The sequence below is a fragment of the Girardinichthys multiradiatus genome, chromosome 9 (genome assembly GCF_021462225.1).
Source record: "Girardinichthys multiradiatus isolate DD_20200921_A chromosome 9, DD_fGirMul_XY1, whole genome shotgun sequence".
NCBI lineage: Eukaryota > Metazoa > Chordata > Actinopteri > Cyprinodontiformes > Goodeidae > Girardinichthys > Girardinichthys multiradiatus.
The window spans coordinates 49,597,435-49,617,373 of NC_061802.1; the positions used below are offsets into that span (position 1 = coordinate 49,597,435).

At 43.2% G+C, this 19,939-nt stretch overlaps 1 protein-coding gene across 5 annotated transcripts in view; it reads right to left on the reverse strand.

Moving 5' to 3' along the window:
- nfic (nuclear factor I/C) overlaps positions 1 to 19,939 on the reverse strand; it is a 229,968-nt gene that overhangs the window by 98,755 nt on the left and 111,274 nt on the right. For all 5 annotated transcript variants that reach the window (XM_047375852.1, XM_047375854.1, XM_047375853.1 and 2 more), the window contains exon 7: positions 8,153 to 8,285. In XM_047375852.1, the coding sequence (XP_047231808.1) occupies positions 8,153 to 8,285 (133 nt within the window). The remainder of the gene's footprint in view (positions 1 to 8,152; positions 8,286 to 19,939) is intronic.

Genomic DNA, 19,939 nt, shown 5'->3' on the forward strand with positions numbered 1-19,939 from the left:
TGACACGGCCTCTCCCTGGCGGATACCGACGCCCCATCAGTAAGCATTACCTGCACCTAGTCTATTCGTTCCAAATTACTATTACTTACCTCCGTTCCTTCCCATCACAGCCCAGCCCAGCCTTCATGGTTGCCAAATCCTCGTTCCTGTCTTTAAATAAAATAATTAAAACGTTCTTTGTTCCTGAGTGTTCTCTGCATGTGGGTCAAGTCGGCAATCAAAACTATGACAGAACAGTCAACCTAGCCGGACCCAGCAGAGGCACTCCACAGAGTAGTGTCATATCACAGTCAGGAGATAGAGTCTCACGGAGCTACCCTCCAGTCACTTCTTGAGCAGCAGCAGCGGGCTAGTCAGCAAATCGATCAGATGGCAACTATGTTACAGCGTGTTTTGACTCCCATGTCCTCTGCAGCCACCGGAGGCGCTGCCGAGGCCACAGCCGCCCGACCTCTTCCTCAGGTGCATGATGTCACTTCCCCTAATCCTGAAAAATGTTCTGGCGAGTTAGGAAATTGTGGTGGTTTCCTTTTACAGTGTGCTTTGGTGTTTAACCGTTCCCCTCATGCATTTCCCCATGATGATGCTAGGATTTCGTTTGTTTTAGGGCTTTTGACCGGTAAAGCACTTCGTTGGGCAGTCGCACTTCACCAACCTCACACGTTTTGGTTGTACTTTCGATCAGTTTGTCTCAGAGTTCAAGCAGGTTTTTGATGTGGCAGTGGATCAGACCGCTGGTGCCCGCCGATTTTGAGTCATGAAACAACGTAACCGACCCCTGGCTGAGTTTACTATAGATCTTCGCACTGCAGCGGCAGCCTCTGGCTGGAATGGGAGTTCATTAAAGACAGCCTTTTTCCATGCTCTGGATGAGACTTTAAAAGATGAGTTGGCCATAGTAGAGGAGCCGGAGGAGCTCAACAAATATATAGCCTTGACGATCCGTTTGGACACCAGGATGAGAGAGAGGAGGCGCACCCGTGTAGAGCAGGACATACAAAGAACCATGCAATCATCCCCACCACGCTCCTCCGCTGTTCCCACAGTCCCTAACTATACTGACCCTGAGCCCATGCAGTTGGGTAGGGCGTGGCTGTCTCCTGACAAGCGGCAGCACCGTCGTGAGGCTCACCAGTGTTTTTACTGTGGTTCTTCAAGTCATGTGGTCTCAGTTTGTTCTGCTTGGCCAAAAGAGCGGGGCCGCCGGTTACAGGGGGGCAACCGGCGGGCCGGAACTTAGATCTTAAGGCCCCTAGATATACATTACCTGCCAAGCTAATATTAGATGAGGATTCTGTGCCTTTAACGGCCCTGTTGGATTCAGGCAGTGATTTGAACCTGATAGATGAAACCTTAGTTACCCAGCTTCATTGGAAGTAAAGCAGTTGCCCACGCCACGCATGGTCCTGGCTCTGGACGGGCAGGCATTGCACAGAATCACCCACTGTACTAAGCCTTTAGAGTTAGTTTTATCTGGAAACCATAGAGAACTGATCTCCCTACACATTTTCCCGGTCTCACAAAGCGACCTGGTCCTGGGTTTCCCCTGGTTGTGGGAACACAATCCCCACCTAAACTGGGCTGAACTCAGCGTAGACGCCTGGTCCACCTGTTGCCTGTCAACCTGTTTAAGATCAGATGTTACCCCTAGAACTAACCCTGCAGAGACCGTAGCTAATTGAACCAGCAGATTTAGTCTGGCTTCAACCCGAATACTATGACCTTCGACAGGTTTTTAGTAAGACCCGAGCATTATCGTTGCCTAGTCACCGCCCTTACAACTGTGCTATTGAGCTTTTGCCCGGGGCCCCATTACCCACTAGGTCGTTTATTTAGAATCTTTCAGCTTGAACAATTAGTTATGGAGAAATACATAGCTGACTCCCTAGCTGCTGGAATCATTCGCCCCTCGTCTTCACCTCTGGGGGCAGGGTTCTTCTTTGTAGGGAAAAAGGACTGCAGTCTCCGGCCGTGTATTGATTATAGAGGCCTAAATGCCATAACAGTTAAAAACAAATACCCATTACCGTTACTCTCCACAGCGTTTGAACCTGTACAGGATGCCACCATCTTCACCAAATTAGATCTTAGAAACGCCTATCACCTTGTACGTATCCGCCAGGGACACGAGTGGAAGACCACCTTCAAGATGCCAGTGGGACAGTTTGAGTACCTGGTTATGCCATGCGGCTTATGCAATGCCCCAGCGGTCTTCCAGGCCCTGGTGAATGACGTCTTAAGAGACTATTTGAACACCTTTGTTTTTGTTTATTTGGATGACATTTTAATTTACTCCAGGAACCTGGCTGATCACCGCCGGCATGTCCACCTGGTTCTCCAACGTCTGCTGGAGAATCAACCTTTCGTGAAGGCTGAGAAGTGTGACTTTCATCAGGCATCCATCAGCTTCTTGGGGCTAATTCTCCATGGTGGACAGGTTCGCGCTGATCCGGAGAAGATCAGAGCTGTCTTGGACTAGCCTAGACCTGATTCAAAGAAACAACTGCAGCGATTCCTCGGCTTTGTAACTTCTACCGACACTTCATACGGAACTACAGCCAGGTGGCCAGACCTTTAACCGCCCTCACTTCGTCCACGGTACCGTAAATATGGACCACTGAGTCCGATGCAGCCTTCTCCAGACTCAAGAACCGATTTTCCCAGGCCCCCGTGCTCATCCACCCAGATACCAGTAAGCAGTTCGTTGTGGAGGTGGACACCTCGGACACTGGAGCAGGGGCGGTACACTCCCAGCGCTTGGACCTGGATGGGAGACTCCACCCTTGTGCCTTTTTCTCCCGCCGCCTGTCTGCGGCTGAACAGAACTACGACATGGGTGACAGAGAGTTGTTGGCCATCAAGCTGGCACTGGAGGAATGGCATCACTGGCTGGAGGGTGCTGAACATCCCGTACTGGTATGGACAGACCACAAAGTCTTACATCCAGTCTGCCAAACATCTTAACTCACGTCAGTCACGTTGGTCGTTGTTTTTCTCCCATTTTAATTGATCTATTTCTTTTAGGCCCGGATCTAAGAACACCAAGCCTGACGCGCTCTCACGTCAGTTCGGTCATGATGATTCAGAGAAAGAAATAGTTCCTATTCTACCCCCCAGCTGTTCTGTCGGTGCATTAACCTGGGAGATAGAGGAGAGCATGCGGCGAGCCCTTTCTGATGACCCGGGCCTGATAACGGACCAGTGGGCCGCCTCTATGTTCCTGTTTCCATACGATCCCGTCTGATTGGCTGGTTCCATTCAGCCAGATTCGCCACTCATCCCAGGGCCAGCCAAACTATAGCCTCGATCACCAGGAGGTACTGGTGGCCTACATTGCCCCGAGACGTGAGGGACTACATTGCTGCTTGTGTGCCCTGCACCATGAATAAGACCTCCAACCGACCTCCAGCGGGCTTATTACAGCCGCTGAGTACCCCTTCACGGCCCTGGTCCCACATCGCCATAGATTTCGTGACAGGCCTACCATGTTCCGGTGGCATGACCGCCATCCTTACCATCATTGATCGCTTCTCGAAGGCTTGTCACCTCATCCCGCTATGAAAGCTGCCTTCTGCCCTCCAAATGGTAAAACTGCTGGTCAAGCACGTGTTTCGGCTTCAGGGCATACCTCAAGAGATCTTATCTGACTGAGGTCCCCAGTTCATCGCCCGGGTTTGGAAGGAGTTTTGTGCCGCCTTTGGGGCAAAGGTCTCGCTGACCTCCGGCTACCATCCCCAGTCTAATGGTCAGGTGGAGTGGTTGAATCAGGAACTGGAGTCGGCCTTAAGGTGCGTCACGTCATCAGACCCCACCGAGTGGAGCACCTTTCTACCGAGGGTGGAGTACTCCCACAACTCTCACATCTCGGCTGCTACAGCCTCCTTGGGGTACCAGCCGCCCTTGTTTCCTGCCGACAACGGAGAGGCAACCGTACCTACAATCCAGCACCACATCCGCTGATGCAAGCGTATCAAGTCGGCAATCAAAACTATGACAGATTTTTGTGAAGTGCCATGTGTTGTGAATTGCCGTTATATAATCGGTCAGCCAGTCATTTTCTACCGCTTATTCCATAGTGGGTCGCGGGGGAGCTGGTGCCTATCTCCAGCAGTCTATGGGCAAGAGGCGGGGTACACCCTGGATAGGTCGCCAGTCCATCGCACAAACAACCATGCACACACTCATTCATACACCTAAGGGCAATTTAGAGTGACCGATTAACCTAACAACCATGTCTTTGAACTGTTGGAGGAAGCCAGAGTACCCGGTGAGAACCCACGCATGCACGGGGAGAACATGTGTTCAGAAAGACACCCGGCTGGAAATCGAACACAGGACTTTCTTGCTGCAAGGCAACAGTGCTACCAGCACCGTGCAGCCCTGGCGCTATATAAATAAACTGAATTGAGTTGAATTAAGGGTTACTAACAACATCCCCCCAACTGCAGATTCAGGTAACCATGCTATCTTAGTTTTCTTAGTTTTAACAGTTGTCTTCGACACAGTGGACCATAACATCCTGATATCACACTTAGAGCATTGTGTCGGCATGTGGGGTACTGCACTAGACTTGTTCAGATTGTACATGGCTGAGAGAACTTTTTGCGTTGGACTATATAATTTAATTTCCTCCTCTGTTCTATTGTCATGTGTGGTACCACAGGGCTTGATTCTTGGACATCTGCTATTCTTTCTATACTTCCTGCTCTTTGACTCTATTTTCAGAAAGCATAAGATAGCTTTTTATTGTTATACAGATGATACTCAGGCTTATGTGCCCCTAAAAATAGGAAGATGACTACTGTATGCAAGGTTAAAAAGAATGTCTCAAGGAAATAAAATCTTGGATGTCTTTTAACTTTTAAAATTCCAATAAAAGTAAGACTGAGGTCATAATTTTTAGTGCGCCTTGTGACCCTTGTGTAGACATTGGCTGTCTGGCAGATTACAGAAAGCCTATTGTCATGTTAGGAATAAAGCTTTATTAATATTACTCATAGCTGTTTTTACCCATTTATACCATAGTGATATAAAGCATAAGTTCTGATGTTTCCCTTTTGTTAGAATAAGATAAGAATGCTCATCGACACATATTACTAGGATAGATGGCCCAAGGTTTGTCATGAACGACCTGAGGCTGGGGCACTGGGTTTTACAGTGGAGCAGTTGGTAACTGGTTTGTTTAGAATGCCACAGTACACTTAGATTAAGCATGGACACCCGCTACTACACAATCTACCAGATAGACAACACAATGGTGACACATAGTTAACTGACAATCACTGAGGGAGAGCACAGCTATTGCATTGGAGTGCCAGATATAAAACTACAGGCGACCTTATTTCGAGGCTCTTTCATCATCTTTTAACAGATGGTGACGGTCCGCGAAGGGAGCCTCAGCACTGATAATCATTCCTCTGTGTAATTTAGATTAAAGGAGCTGAAAATTAGAAACTGTTTAAGAGTCTTTCATTTAAGAGTCAGTGTTAGATAGGGTGTGGGATCGCTTCTGGGGACCAAGGACCGGAGGAACTCCAAGACGTCTGACCACCAACAGGGTGCGGTAGCTCGGACAGTCACAAATCTTGGTTTTTATATATGTGAGTGATAGAGTTTGGAGTCAAATTCCTTTATGGTGCACACAAACTTGGCCAATAAAGTTAATTCCAATTCTGATCTTAAAATGGATGGTAATTTAAGACTTGATGGGGAGATCAGTGTAGTAGAGGGATCTAGCTTTTTCATGTGAGGCAACATGGATAAAATAAAAAGCATCTTGTCGAAAGATGACTTCAAAACATTAATACATGCCTTTGTTACAACTCAGCTGGATTACTGTAATTCTTTGTACCTTGGAGTTAGTAATTCATTGGCTTTTAACTGGAACATAGAATAAAGATCATATTACTCCTGTTTGTGTCTCCTCTAAACTGGTTGCATGTCCATTTTAGAGTTTCAAACTCTTAGTTGTTTTAAGTCTTTAAATGGTCTCGTCCCTCCCTACCTGTCTGGGGTACTGCATCTGTACTCCCCCTCTTGGTCACTCAGATCAGCTGACCATCTGTTGCTAGCTCAAGGTAGACGGGTTTTGCCTTTGCAGCTCTTAAGTTATGGAATGCTTTGGTGTAAATTTGAAAAAGAATCTGCTCTTAAGACCCACCTTTTCTCTTTGGCTTTTGATCTGGTATAAGTAGTGAATAGGACTTTGATTTTCTTGATGTCTATGTTCAATTCAATTCAGTAGATTCAATTCACAACATGTCATCTAAAGGCACTTTACAAAGTCAATTCAGTTGAATCATACAGTTGTTTTAATGTTGCTACTTTTACTTGTATATTATTGTATAGTATTTTATTTTATTTCTAATTTCAATACGTTTATTTTGTTTAAAGTCTAATGTTTTATTTATTTATTTTATTGATTCTCTATTTTTCCAGAAATCTCAAACTGAAGTTACTAACCTTTCTGGAAAAAAAAACTTAGATCAGTGATAACAAATTTTAATTTTTAAAGGCATGCAGGTGCAAAACGTTCTAGCAACACAACTACATGGGTTGGACAATGAAACTGAAACACCTGTCATTATAGTGTGGGAGGTTTCATGGCTAAATTGGACCAGCTTGGTAGCCAGTCTTCATTGATTGCACATTACACCAGTAAGAGCAGAGTGTGAAGGTTCAATTAGCAGGGTAAGAGCACAGTTTTGCTCAAAATATTGAAATGCACACAACATTATGGGTAACATACCAGAGTTCAAAAGAGGACAAATTGTTGGTGCACGTCTTGCTGGCGCACCTGTGACCAAGACAGCAAGTCTTTGTGATGTATCAAGAACCACAGTATCCAGGGTAATGTCAGCATACCACCAAGAAGGACGAACCACATCCAACAGGATTAACTGTGGACGCAAGAGGATGCTGTCTGAAAGGGATGTTTGGGTGCTAACCCGGATTGCATCCAAAAAACATAAAACCACGGCTGCCCAAATCACGGCAGAATTAAATGTGCACCTCAACTCTCCTGTTTCCACCAGAACTGTCCGTCGGGAGCTCCACAGGGTCAATATACACGGCCGGGCTGCTATAGCCAAACCTTTGGTCACTCATGCCAATGCCAAACGTCGGTTTCAATGGTGCAAGGAGCGCAAATCTTGGGCTGTGGACAATGCGAAACATGTATTGTTCTCTAATGAGTCCACCTTTACTGTTTTCCCCACATCCGGTAGAGTTACGGTGTGGAGAAGCCCCAAAGAAGCGTACCACCCAGACTGTTGCATGCCCAGATTGAAGCATGGCGGAGGATCAGTGATGGTTTGTGCTGCCATATCATGCCATTCCCTTGGCCCAATACTTGTGCTAGATGGGCGCGTCACTGCCAAGGACTACTGAACCATTCTTGAGGACCATGTGCATCCAATGGTTCAAACATTGTATCCTGAAGGCGGTGCCATGTATCAGGATGACAATGCACCGATACACACAGCAAGACTGGTGAAAGATTGGTTTGATGAACATGAAAGTGAAGTTGAACATCTCCCCTGGCCTGCACAGTCACCAGATCTAAATATTATTGAGCCACTTTGGGGTGTTTTGGAGGAGCGAGTCAGGAAACGCTTTTCCTCCACCAGTATCACGTAGTGACCTGGCCACTATCCTGCAAGAAGAATGGCTTAAAATCCCTCTGACCACTGTGCGGGACTTGTATATGTCATTCCCAAGACGAATTGATGCTGTATTTGCTGCAAAAGGAGGCCCTACACCATACTAATAAATTATTGTGGTCTAAAACCAGGTGTTTCAGTTTCATTGTCCAACCCCTGTACATCTGTGGTATTATATCAAATGCTCCTGAAATTTTCCCTTCAAGATCTAGGGTCTCCTGTTTTCAAATTGTCTGGCATTCTTTCTTTGATCTAACAATACATTCAGCTTTAAATCAGCTTTCTTCTTCTGTTTTTGTTTTCCAACATTAACCACAATCTAATGAACTTGCTTGACGATTTCCTTGATAATGGATTTTTTTACTTTAAAATATAATAAATTGTTAAGTAACTATTGAAAGAAGATGAAAATTAATTCTAAAAAGCAGCCTTTGCACTCCTAACATAGCTAAAGACAAAACAGTCAACACAGATGTTTTGTGAGTGCATACCCGCTGGAGGACGTGCTGGCCAGTGATCGTCGCAGACTGACTGGTTGGTTGATTGACTGGTTGAGGTCGTAGGCCAGATGACCTTGAAGATCCCCAATAGAGAAACCAGGTCCCACTCCTGTAACTACTGGAGCTACACATAAAAAGCCAAACTGTTAAAACCTGTAGCACAAACAAACAACTGAAAGCTACACCCAAACCTTTTATTGTTTCGCTAATTCAGTGCAGTATGACTTTATTGAATAGCATAATATTAGCTTGATACATCATGCTGGACCAAAGTAAAAAAAATCTTTCTGTTAAAAACAGAATTACAAGTCCTTCTCAAAATATTAGCATATTGTGATAAAGTTCATTATTTTCCATTATGTAATGATGAAAATTTAACATTCATATATTTTAGATTCATTGCACACTAACTGAAATATTTCACGTCTTTTATTGTCTTAATATGGATGATTTTGGCATACAGCTCATGAAACCCAAAATTCCTATCTCACAAAATTAGCATATCATTAAAAGGGTCTCTAAACGAGCTATGAACCTAATCATCTGAATCAACGAGTTAACTCTAAACACCTGCAAAAGATTCCTGAGGCCTTTAAAACTCCCAGCCTGGTTCATCACTCAAAACCCCAATCATGGGTAAGACTGCCGACCTGACTGCTGTCCAGAAGGCCACTATTGACACCCTCAAGCACGAGGGTAAGACACAGAAAGAAATTTCTGAACGAATAGGCTGTTCCCAGAGTGCTGTATCAAGGCACCTCAGTGGGAAGCGGGAAGGAAAAAGTGTGGCAGAAAACGCTGCACAACGAGAAGAGGTGACCGGACCCTGAGGAAGATTGTGGAGAAGGGCCGATTCCAGACCTTGGGGGACCTGCGGAAGCAGTAGACTGAGTCTGGAGTAGAAACATCCAGAGCCGTGCACAGGCGTGTGCAGGAAAATGGGCTACAGGTGCCGCATTCCCCAGGTCAAGCCACTTTTGAACCAGAAACAGCGGCAGAAGCGCCTGACCTGGGCTACAGAGAAGCAGCACTGGACTGTTGCTCAGTGGTCCAAAGTACTTTTTTCGGATGAAAGCAAATTCTGCATGTCATTCGGAAATCAAGGTGCCAGAGTCTGGAGGAAGACTGGGGAGAAGGAAATGCCAAAATGCCAGACGTCCAGTGTCAAGTACCCACAGTCAGTGATGGTCTGGGGTGCCGTGTCAGCTGCTGGTGTTGGTCCACTGTGTTTTATCAAGGGTAGGGTCAATGCAGCTAGCTATCAGGAGATTTTGGAGCACTTCATGCTTCCGTCTGCTGAAAAGCTTTTTGGAGATGAAGATTTCATTTTTCAGCACGACCTGGCACCTGCTCACAGTGCCAAAACCACTGGTAAATGGTTTACTGACCATGGTATCACTGTGCTCAATTGGCCTGCCAACTCTCCTGACCTGAACCCCATAGAGAATCTGTGGGATATTGTGAAGAGAACGTTGAGAGACTCAAGACCCAACATTCTGGATGAGCTAAAGGCCGCTATCGAAGCATCCTGGGCCTCCATAAGACCTCAGCAGTGCCACAGGCTGATTGCCTCCATGCCACGCCGCATTGAAGCAGTCATTTCTGCAAAAGGATTCCCGACCAAGTATTGAGTGCATAACTGTACATGATTATTTGAAGGTTGACGTTTTTTGTATTAAAAACACTTTTCTTTTATTGGTCGGATGAAATATGCTAATTTTGTGAGATAGGAATTTTGGGTTTTCATGAGCTGTATGCCAAAATCCTCCGTATTAAGACAATAAAAGACCTGAAATATTTCACTTAGTGTGCAATGAATCTAAAATATATGAATGTTAAATTTTCATCATGACATTATGGAAAATAATGAACTTTATCACAATATGCTAATATTTTGAGAAGGAACTGTATAGGAATTTGAGGAAAGATCAAAGCAGAAAATCCTTTAAGTGACATGTTTTCAAATCGTTTAAATTGTTTAGGAGTACTAAATGTGTCCTTCCCAAAAACGCTTAAAATTGAAACATTTCAAAATTATCGACGTTTCCACACTGTCACATCTACAGAGATTACTGTAGACACATGAAAATCTCCAGGATTGTTCACCGATCCCTGCTGATACCTACAGTCCAACAAATGTTTGGATACCTTTTACCGTTTTGTTGTGACGAACGTTTGTTTGAGAGTGAAAAATCCGCCTTCAATCAGGTTAAAAATAGTCAAAATGATCCACGTTTTCACAGGTTCACACCTCCCAGACAGATTTTTGTAGAAACTTGAAAAGCTCCATGATTGTTCAGCAAGGCCTGCTGATTCATACGGTGCATGAATCAAATCGATAGCCCTCATAGTTTCTGAGTTACTAGACATTGTAAGAGAGCATGTTCAGGCAGTTTTTTTCCTTTCTTTTCACCTAGTGTTGTGCCTTTAATATTATATTTTCAACAAAAAAAGATTGATCATAAAAAAAAACGGTTCAAGAATGATGTCGATATCTCTAACGGTTTCAGAGTTATGGACAGTGTTCGGGAGCATGTGCCTCCATGTTAAAAAGCCAGGCCAGGAGGAGACAGTGTCGTGCTGCGTGAGTGAGAAACAGCAGGTGTCAAGTTACACTGACACTCTGCTGATTGGCTGATTCATTCCTCACCGTTCTATTTATATCTCTGTGGTGTATCTCCCACTGTATATGTCTGTCTGTGATTCTGCCTTTCTTTCTGCCTCTATTCTCTCCTTGTCTCACACTTGGACACACACATCCCTGTTTTACTGTCTTTGTGAGGAGTTTGCAATGACTTACATTCATTTCTATGGCCTAACCCTGACCCTATCCCTAACCCTTTGACAAAGTTCATAAAGAGCAACTACATTGCGGCCATTTTGTGTTGAGTACTTAAACAGTATGTAGTGCTGTTCCAACAGCTAGACAACAGTGATTCATCTTAAAGGGCAATTTCCTAGATTTTTGCATAAGGCTGTTAAAAGCATTATAGATGGACTACATTAATGTTAGCCAACATGCTAGTGATAGCCCATATGGTAATGTTAGCATTTAAGCTAACATTAGCATTGAGGCCCATTTTCACTTATAGGGCTAAATGAACATATTGAATGGAGTAAGTTCATTATAGCCAACATGCTAGTGTTAGCCCACATGTTAATGTTAGCATTTAAGCTAGCATTAGCTTAAATGGCAAATTTCACTAATAGTGCTAAATTAACATATTGAACTGACTGAGTTAATGCTAGCCAACATCCTAATGTTAGCCAACATGCTAATGCTAGCATGTAGGCTAACAATAGCATTTCGGCTAAAATTCAGTTATAAGCCTAAATTACCATATTGAATGGATTGAGTTAATGTTATTCAACATGCTAGTGTTAGCCAAAAGGCTAATGTTAGCATTTTAGCTAGCAATAGCTTTGTAGCTAATTTTAGCTCATACACCGCTGTTATACTATTTCAATAGTTTTGAGGTAACTTCACCTTGTTTAGCTGTTTTTTAGCTGATAGATTTTCAATTTAAACAGATCAGATGACAGTTTTTCTTTGCTAATGTTTCTTCTATTTCTGCTAATTCATCAGCTGATATTCTCCTGTCAATCTTAGCTTCTTTCTGCCAGGTTTCAGCTAAGACGTTTAGCATTTCTTTCTTCTCCTAATTCATTACATTTCAGCAGATTTTCTGCAGTCAGCATCAGCTTGTTTCTACAAGCTTTCAACTAGAGAATTCAGCTTTCAGCATTGCTGAAAGCATTCAGGACATTTAGAACATGACGGCTATGACTTTTGGTATTAATATTTTTTATACTTTTCAGAATATTCAGCTTTTTATGCTGATTTTTGCCCACTGAAATGAATGGAAAATCTTAACAATTGTGCAAAATTCAGCTAAAACTTTGTTTTTTCACAGTCTACATACTTTCAGCTAGAAACACCATTCAACTTTTAAAATGTTCACAAGCCATTAAGCTATTGTGAAAGCAAAAATTTAATTTTGGTTCTGTTAAACATTTTCCTTCGCAAAAAAAATAAATACAATTTTTAATTTGATTGGAAAGATATTGGGTTATTTTTGTTTCTGAAGGTAAGAAAGAATCTGATTGGACAGTGGTACCACAAAATTACACTAATTTCATGTTCTCTAAAAGACTGCATAGAAAAGGCCCACCACAGTACCAAATTATTTAAGCATGTTTTTCATTTATTTTAAAACAGATCTGTGTTTTTTTTTTTTTGGCATAATGTTTGTCTGAAGCTTCTTATGAATTGGATTAGAAGCAAATATAATGTGGGGCAAATTAGGAGCTGTGAACTAGTGATTGCAATACCTAAATCTCATTAATGTCCATGCCAGAAATAATACACTCTTAGGTCTGGAGATATTTAGCCAATCTTTCAATCTCCGCAGAAAGCTGGCATCCTTGTTCAATGCAGCGCTCCTCAACCTGTGGTTCCTGGACTCCTGAAGCCTGTGAGCCACAGATTTTGGGTCCATAAAATTATAATACTTAATTAAAGGTAGACCTATTGCATCTTAAAAAAAGGTCTAAGCCAATGATTAGTTCCAGTCATTTTGTTACCTTTGAAATCCATTAATACCTAAAATTTCTACTACAGATTGGGGCTGAAAAGTTTTGTTTTGGAGCCAGGGCTAGGATTTTTTATCAGAATCAGAATCAGAATCAGAAAAGCTTTATTGCCAAGTACGTTTTTGGACATACAAGGAATTTGTTTTGGCATAGTCGGTGCAATACAATACAAATTAAACAGTATAAACATATCTACAATATAATATAAATATATGTGCACAGTTTTAAGTGAGTGAGAGTAAGTATAGAGCAGTATAAGATGCAAGAGCAATACAACAGTGCAGGTGATCATTGTGCAAGTATGGCAGTGCAAGTAAAGCAGGAGTCCAAGCTGAGCGTTAATGTAACGCATAAAGTTACAGGTTACAAGTGTCCTGTCAGCAAAAAAAAAAAAGGAGGGGGGGTGGGGGGAAGAGTGTCAGGGTGGTTTCCGGGCTTTGTTAACAAGGCTGGTGGCAGATGGGAAAAAACTGTTCTTGTGGCGTGAATTTTTAGGTCCGGATGGACCGCAGCCTCCTGCCAGAGGGGAGAGTCTCAAAGAGTCTGTGACCGGGGTGGGAGGGATCAGCCAGAATCTTCCCTGCCCGCTTCAGGGTCCTGGAGGTGTACAGTTCCTGGAGCGACAGTAGACTGCAGCCAATCACCTTCTCAGCAGACCGAATGACACGCTGCAGCCTGCCCTTATCCTTGGCTGTAGTAGCGGCGTACCAGATGGTGATGGAGGAGGTGAGGATGGACTCAATGATGGCTGTGTAGAAGTGCACCATCATAGTCTTTGGCAGGTTGAATTTCTTCAGCTGCCGCGGGAAGAACATCCTCTGCTGGGCTTTCTTGATGAGGGAGCTGATGTTTGGCTCCCACTTGAGATCCTGGGAGATGATGGTTCCCAGGAAGCGAAAAGATTCCACAGTGTCAATTGTGGAGTCACAGAGGGTGATGGGGGCAGGTGGGGCTGGGTTCTGCCTGAAGTCCACAACCATCTCCACTGTCTTTAGAGCGTTGAGCTCAAGGTTGTTCTGGCTGCACCAGTCCAACAGATGGTCCACCTCCCATCTGTACGCGGACTCGTCACCATCAGAGATGAGTCCGATCAGAGTGGTGTCGTCCGCAAACTTCAGAAGCTTGACAGACGGGTGACTGGAGGTGCAGCTGTTGGTGTACAGGGAGAAGAGCAGAGGAGAGAGAAGACAGCCTTGGGGGGAACCGGTGCTGATGGTCAGGGAGTCAGAGACGTGCTTCCCCAGCCTCACGCGCTGCTTCCTGTCAGACAGGAAGTCAGTGATCCACCTGCAGGTGGAGTTGGGCACACTCAGCTGGGAGAGCTTCTCCTGTAGCAGAACTGGGACGATGGTGTTTAAGGCAGAGCTGAAATCCACAAACAGGATCCTGGCATAGGTTCCTGTGGAGTCCAGGTGCCGGAGGATGAAGTGAAGGGCTAGGTTGACTGCATCGTCTACAGACCTGTTGGCTCTGTAGGCAAACTGCAGGGGGTCCAGGAGGGGGTCGGTGATGTCTTTTAGGTGTGAGAGCACAAGGCGCTCAAAGGACTTCATCACCACAGAGGTCAGGGCGACGGGTCTGAAGTCATTAAGCCCTGTGGTCCTTGGCTTCTTGGGAACAGGGACGATGGTGGAGGGCTTGAAACAGGCAGGCACATGACATGTCTCCAGTGAGGTGTTAAAAATGTCTGTGAAGACTGGAGACAGCTGATCAGCGCAGTGCTTTAGGCTGGCTGGTGAGACAGAATCCGGACCAGCAGCTTTCCGGGGGTTCTGTCTCCTGAAGAGTTTGTTTACGTCCCTCTCCTGGATGGAAAGAGCCGTCCTCGGCGTGGGTAGGGGGCTGGTGGGGGGGAACTTCAGGGTGGGGGTTGGAGGTGCCAAGGCCCCTCTTGAGGTTGGAGAGATGGGGGTGGTGGATTGTGGCTGCAGCTGTTGGGGGGTGTCGTGGGGGATGGTTGCAGGACTGTCCCTTTGTCTTTCAAAGCGGCAGTAGAACTCGTTCAGGTCGTTGGCGAGGCGTCGGTCGTTGATGGAGTGGGGGGCTTTCGGCTTGTAGTTGGTGATTTGCTTGAGCCCTTTCCAGACAGACGCAGAGTCGTTGGCTGAGAACTGGTTTTGGAGCTTCTCAGAGTACAGTCGTTTGGCCTCTTTCACTGCCTTGCCAAACTTGTACTTTGCCTCTCTGTATATGTCTTTGTCCCCACTCCTGAAGGCCTCTTCCTTATCCAGTCTTAACCTTCTGAGTTTAGCTGTGAACCAGGGTTTGTCGTTGTTGTAACTCACCCTGGTGCATGATGGTACACAGCTGTCCTCACAGAAGCTGATGTAGGAAGTCACAGCCTCTGTGTACTCGTCCAGACTGTTGGTAGTAGTCCCAGTCTGTACAGCCTAAACACGCCTGGAGATTCTCCACAGCCTCACTGCTGCACTTCCTTGTCGTCCTCACAACAGGTTTGCAGAGCTTTAGTTTCTGCCTGTATGCAGGAATCAGGTGGACCATGATGTGGTCGGATTGGCCCAGTGCAGCACGTGGGACGGCGTGATAAGCGTCTCTGATGGTGGTGTAACAGTGATCCAGAATGTTGTCCTCTCTGGTCGGACATTTTATAAACTGTCTATATTTGGGGAGTTCGTGGGTCAGATTACCTTTGTTAAAGTCACCAACGACGATTACTAAGGAGTCCGGGTTGGTCCGCTCCACACTCAGCATCTGGTCGGCGAGCATGCGCTGTGCAACCTGCACGTTAGCTTGCGGTGGGATGTAAACACTGACCAGGATGAACGAAGCGAACTCACGGGGGGAATAGAAAGGCTGGAATAAATAATGGATTAAAGACAAGTAAAGTCCTTTATTTTAAAAAAAAGAAAATAAATAAAGTCCACTTAACACTAAAGAGGATGGGGGACTGAAACTCCAGTCTCCTTGTTTAATTTCTTAGTGTTTAAAGATTAAAAGAATACCTAGGAGTACAAAGGTACACAAGGTAATTTCAGATTACTAAGAAATAAAATATTGGAACATTTATCAGCATTTAGATTGTAAAAGAGTGGTTCTAGTAATAATTTTCTCCCCAACTCTCAAAATTAAAAAGGCCAAATTTTAAGAAAATTATTTCTGTCCTTTTGAAACGCTATGTGGGAACAAAATCTAGTTTGGAGTCATAAAATGTCAACACCAGCTTAAAATACTTCTCTATATTTAACCTGAGCAGAGAAATTTTTGAATGCAGCTGTGATCAAATTGAGCCAAACAAGAGAATTCTAACAATAACTCTCGGGATTGTAATTGCTATTATTACAGAGTTACAGTACTAAGAATTGTCAAAGGGTTTCAGCATCAGTAAATTTGGATTCATGTACGAGAAAACTGTTGCTGTACTTCTAAATTGTTTGAGATCTCTTTGGATTATGTGCACTCATCTTAAACAGGATCCTGATGATTGTCATAACAACATTTATCAATTACAGCATTAAGAGATATGGCTGAGAAAACATTTTGAAATAAAAAATTTCTTTGAAGTCTTGAAACTTCACATTTGGCCATTTGTCTGTCTTTGATGTTTTGTCTTTGTTTTGTTGGAATGAATGTTTGTTTATGTGTCACATGACACAATAATCCATGTTTAGAATAATGTTTCCAAATCCCAGATTGATTAAAACTTTGAGTTTTCAGGAGAGTTAAGACGCTGCTTGCTTTTGAGGTAGGTGCATGCTAACAGTTTTGCTGTTCAAGGTACACTAAGAGGTTAGTTCTGCCTGACTCTGCCTACCTACCATATTTGTACACGCCTTTGCTTTCATGGAAACGCTCAGCACCTCCCTTCCTGAGTCTTAACACTGTTTATGAGACAATAGAATCAAAAGTGATTGCTGCGCTAAAAGCATACTTATATAATAATTGAGTAAGGATGAAGCATGACATTTAGATTTCTGTGTTTTACTATTAAAAAATATATATATGTATAAGATATGCCAAAAGTAAGGAATATATTTTAGATAAAGAATCTGAGTCATGACTTCATACTTCGTGGGAATTAACAATTAGATTCAATTTGTAGGGTTTATGCATCAGAATTTCATTAGATTTCCATTAATTTAAAACTCATCTTTATACCAGAAAAATCAGGATGATATGTGACTTATTTCTAAGCAAGACATTGATGAAAAGCACAACTGAAGTTTGTGTTTTTTTGTTGTTAATGTAACTGAATTGTAGCTAAAAACAACTGGATTTTCTTTATGTTGCTTTCGGTAAATTTCATAGTGGCACATGGTTATGTCAGAATTGATTTTATGTTTCTATGTAATGTGATCCTGGTTCCTCGAACATTTTTTTCAAACATTTTTGCTGTATGTGCCACATGGGTTGGACCATGCATCAGAAGAGGGGATTGTCAAAATAAAGTAGCACTGGGTTACAAAGGGTTTAGCACTCATGGGAACAAGGGTAGCTCATATCTCCAGTAACGACTTGGTGACAATGTGACACTTTGTACTTTGTTTTATATAACTGGTGCCCAGCTCCCCCAGTCCACACTCTGAAAACCTCTCTGAAAGTATGGTGTTGATTCTTTTGTGAAATTATACATCTCCACAGATTAGACCATTGTGAAATTTCTCTTTGGGTATTCTGAAACTATGGAAATAATTACCTTTAATCACACCTTCCACAAACATCATATGTCATGTTTTTAATATTCCGAATATTTAGCTCTCACTGCTTCCATAACTGGTAAAGTCAGAAGATTAATTCTTTTTTGCTTTCCCGGGATTTTTTGATGAAGTTCAATGTATTTAAGCACCTAGGGTAATAATGAGCCGCTGCATTTACATTGCAAAATCCAGATAGATAGACATAAGCTACATTTTGTTGGTGTAGTGAAAGCACATAGTGATTGTTGTCAGTTTTCTTGTGCGGTATTGCCAAGATCACTGCCCTCCACATCTTTGTGTGATAAAGGATGTTGTTTTATGGTCAAAACCACTCCAGTGTGCTTTCTCAAGTTTCACAGATGGTGAAGGCTACATTACGAGAGACAGCCACTTCCTCCCTCCACTCCTTTGTTCTAGGTGACTGGGTTCTGGTCAGAGAGTTCAAAGAAAACACTTGAAGTCCAGACGCTGGAGCGACCCATATTAGATCCTACTGGTCATCCACACAGCTGTCAAGGTAGCAGAACTTGTTACCTGGATACACACGTCAAACTGCAAGAACGCTCCAGCTCATCAAGATTCCCTTGGCTCCAGGTCTCATTACCTGATTGAGAAGCCTGATAAATAGACTTATTACGACTGCTCTATCAAAAGAAAAAAACCCTCCACCTTTCCAGATGCCATTGCTTATGGGCTCCCACTCTGACAGCAAAGCTGACTCCGAGGAGGAAATCACTGATGCCTGATCTATTTTTTAGGTTTATTGCTTGATACCTATCATTATGGTATTATTACAAATTTGAAATGTGTTCTTTTCCACCATTGTTTAGTTGGACTATAGAAGCCTAACTTCCACAAGATTAGAGTTCCTGTTTTCTAAACATATTTCTGAAGGTGGTTCCTTATGGCCCTGACGGCTCTGGCAGCTTCAATAACTTATGATGGTGATTTTGATGATTTTACCACTGTTTAACCTCCATTTATGCAAATGATGATTTCCTTATTCTTTAATGAACATTACATTCATCATGTTTTTTGTTTCTTGATTCTAATGATGCTTCTGTAGGAGTAATGAACACACGATTTAGGAATCATGTTTCTTTGTTTTATTTCTTATTCCATTATTGTTTTTTTTTAATTATTTTTCTTTTATTCCTGTTTATTTCTTTACCATGTAGGTGTCCGCCTTGACAGAGGGGTCGTGTGAGTATTTTCTTGCCTGGTTGTAAATACACAAATGTGTTTTAATTTCCGTCTGACAGGTTTTTTGCTCACTCAGAGAATGACTGTATGTTTTTTTATTTTTAATCGGTGTCGATCCTACATGAAACACGTTTCATGTATGATCGAAAGGATGGAATGTGATAGCAAAATTTAAAATGCTGTTTTCCTTCAGAGGTGACGATCTGTCTGACCTGACAATGGCTCTCACCTTCCTTCCTGCTCCCTCTTGCTGGTCATCCCCATTGCATTTACAAGCTTTATGGGGAATGTTTATTACAGAGGAGCCGAGACGTCGAGGAGGGAATTAATTCAATTTCTCACCTCTGCTCTTCCTAGAGGGGGGCTGCATTGGGATCTTACATTGCTGATTTAGGGAGGTGTTTCCCCTTTGTCTGGTCAGAACAGATTCGCTCAGCTCAGTAGTCTGATGCTGGAAATCTGTCTCCCTTATTAGGCTAAATTAATAAAGCTGACCGAGGTATGATCATCAATCTCCTTCTTTGATGAATATGATTTTTTTTCACTACAGCTATCTTCAAATAATTCAGCTTTTTCATATACGTGACAGTTCTTGAATAACCTGAGAAAGAACAAACAAACTCTCCTCACTCGCCCAATTTTCACTTTACTGACATAAATTATCTTTCAAAACGTAGGATTCTCTTTCTTTTTGTTTGTCATTGAAAATCCGCCTTCACTCAGGTTAATAAAGGTCAAAATGATTGTTCAGCAAGGCTTGCTGATTCATACGATGCATGAATCAAATCGATAGCTCTTATAATTTCTGAGTCATCAGACGTTCGAGAGCATGTTCAGGCATTTTTGCCTTTTTCTCAATTTTTCCCTTTCTTTTCACCTAGTGTTGTGGCTTTAATATTATATTTTCATCAAAATAGGATTGATATTATCGTTCCCCTGTCCATTCTGAGAAAAATTGTCCAAGAATAATGTCAATAACCCTTACGGTTTCCGAGATATGGGCAGTGGTTCAGGAGTATGCGCCTCCATGTTAAAAAGCCAGGCCAGGATGGCCAGAGTGTCGTGCTGCGTGAGTGAGAAACAGCAGGTGTCAAGTTACACTGACACTCTTTTCTGATTGGCTGATTCATTCCTCACTGTTCTATTTATATCTCTGTGGTGTATCTCCCACTGTATATGTCTGTCTGTGATTCTGCCTCTATTCTCTCCTTGTCTCACACTTGGACACACACACACACATCCATGCTTTACTATCTTTTTGAGGACTTTGCATTGACTTCCATTCATTTTCATTAATTTCTATGTCCTAAACCTGACCCTACCGCTA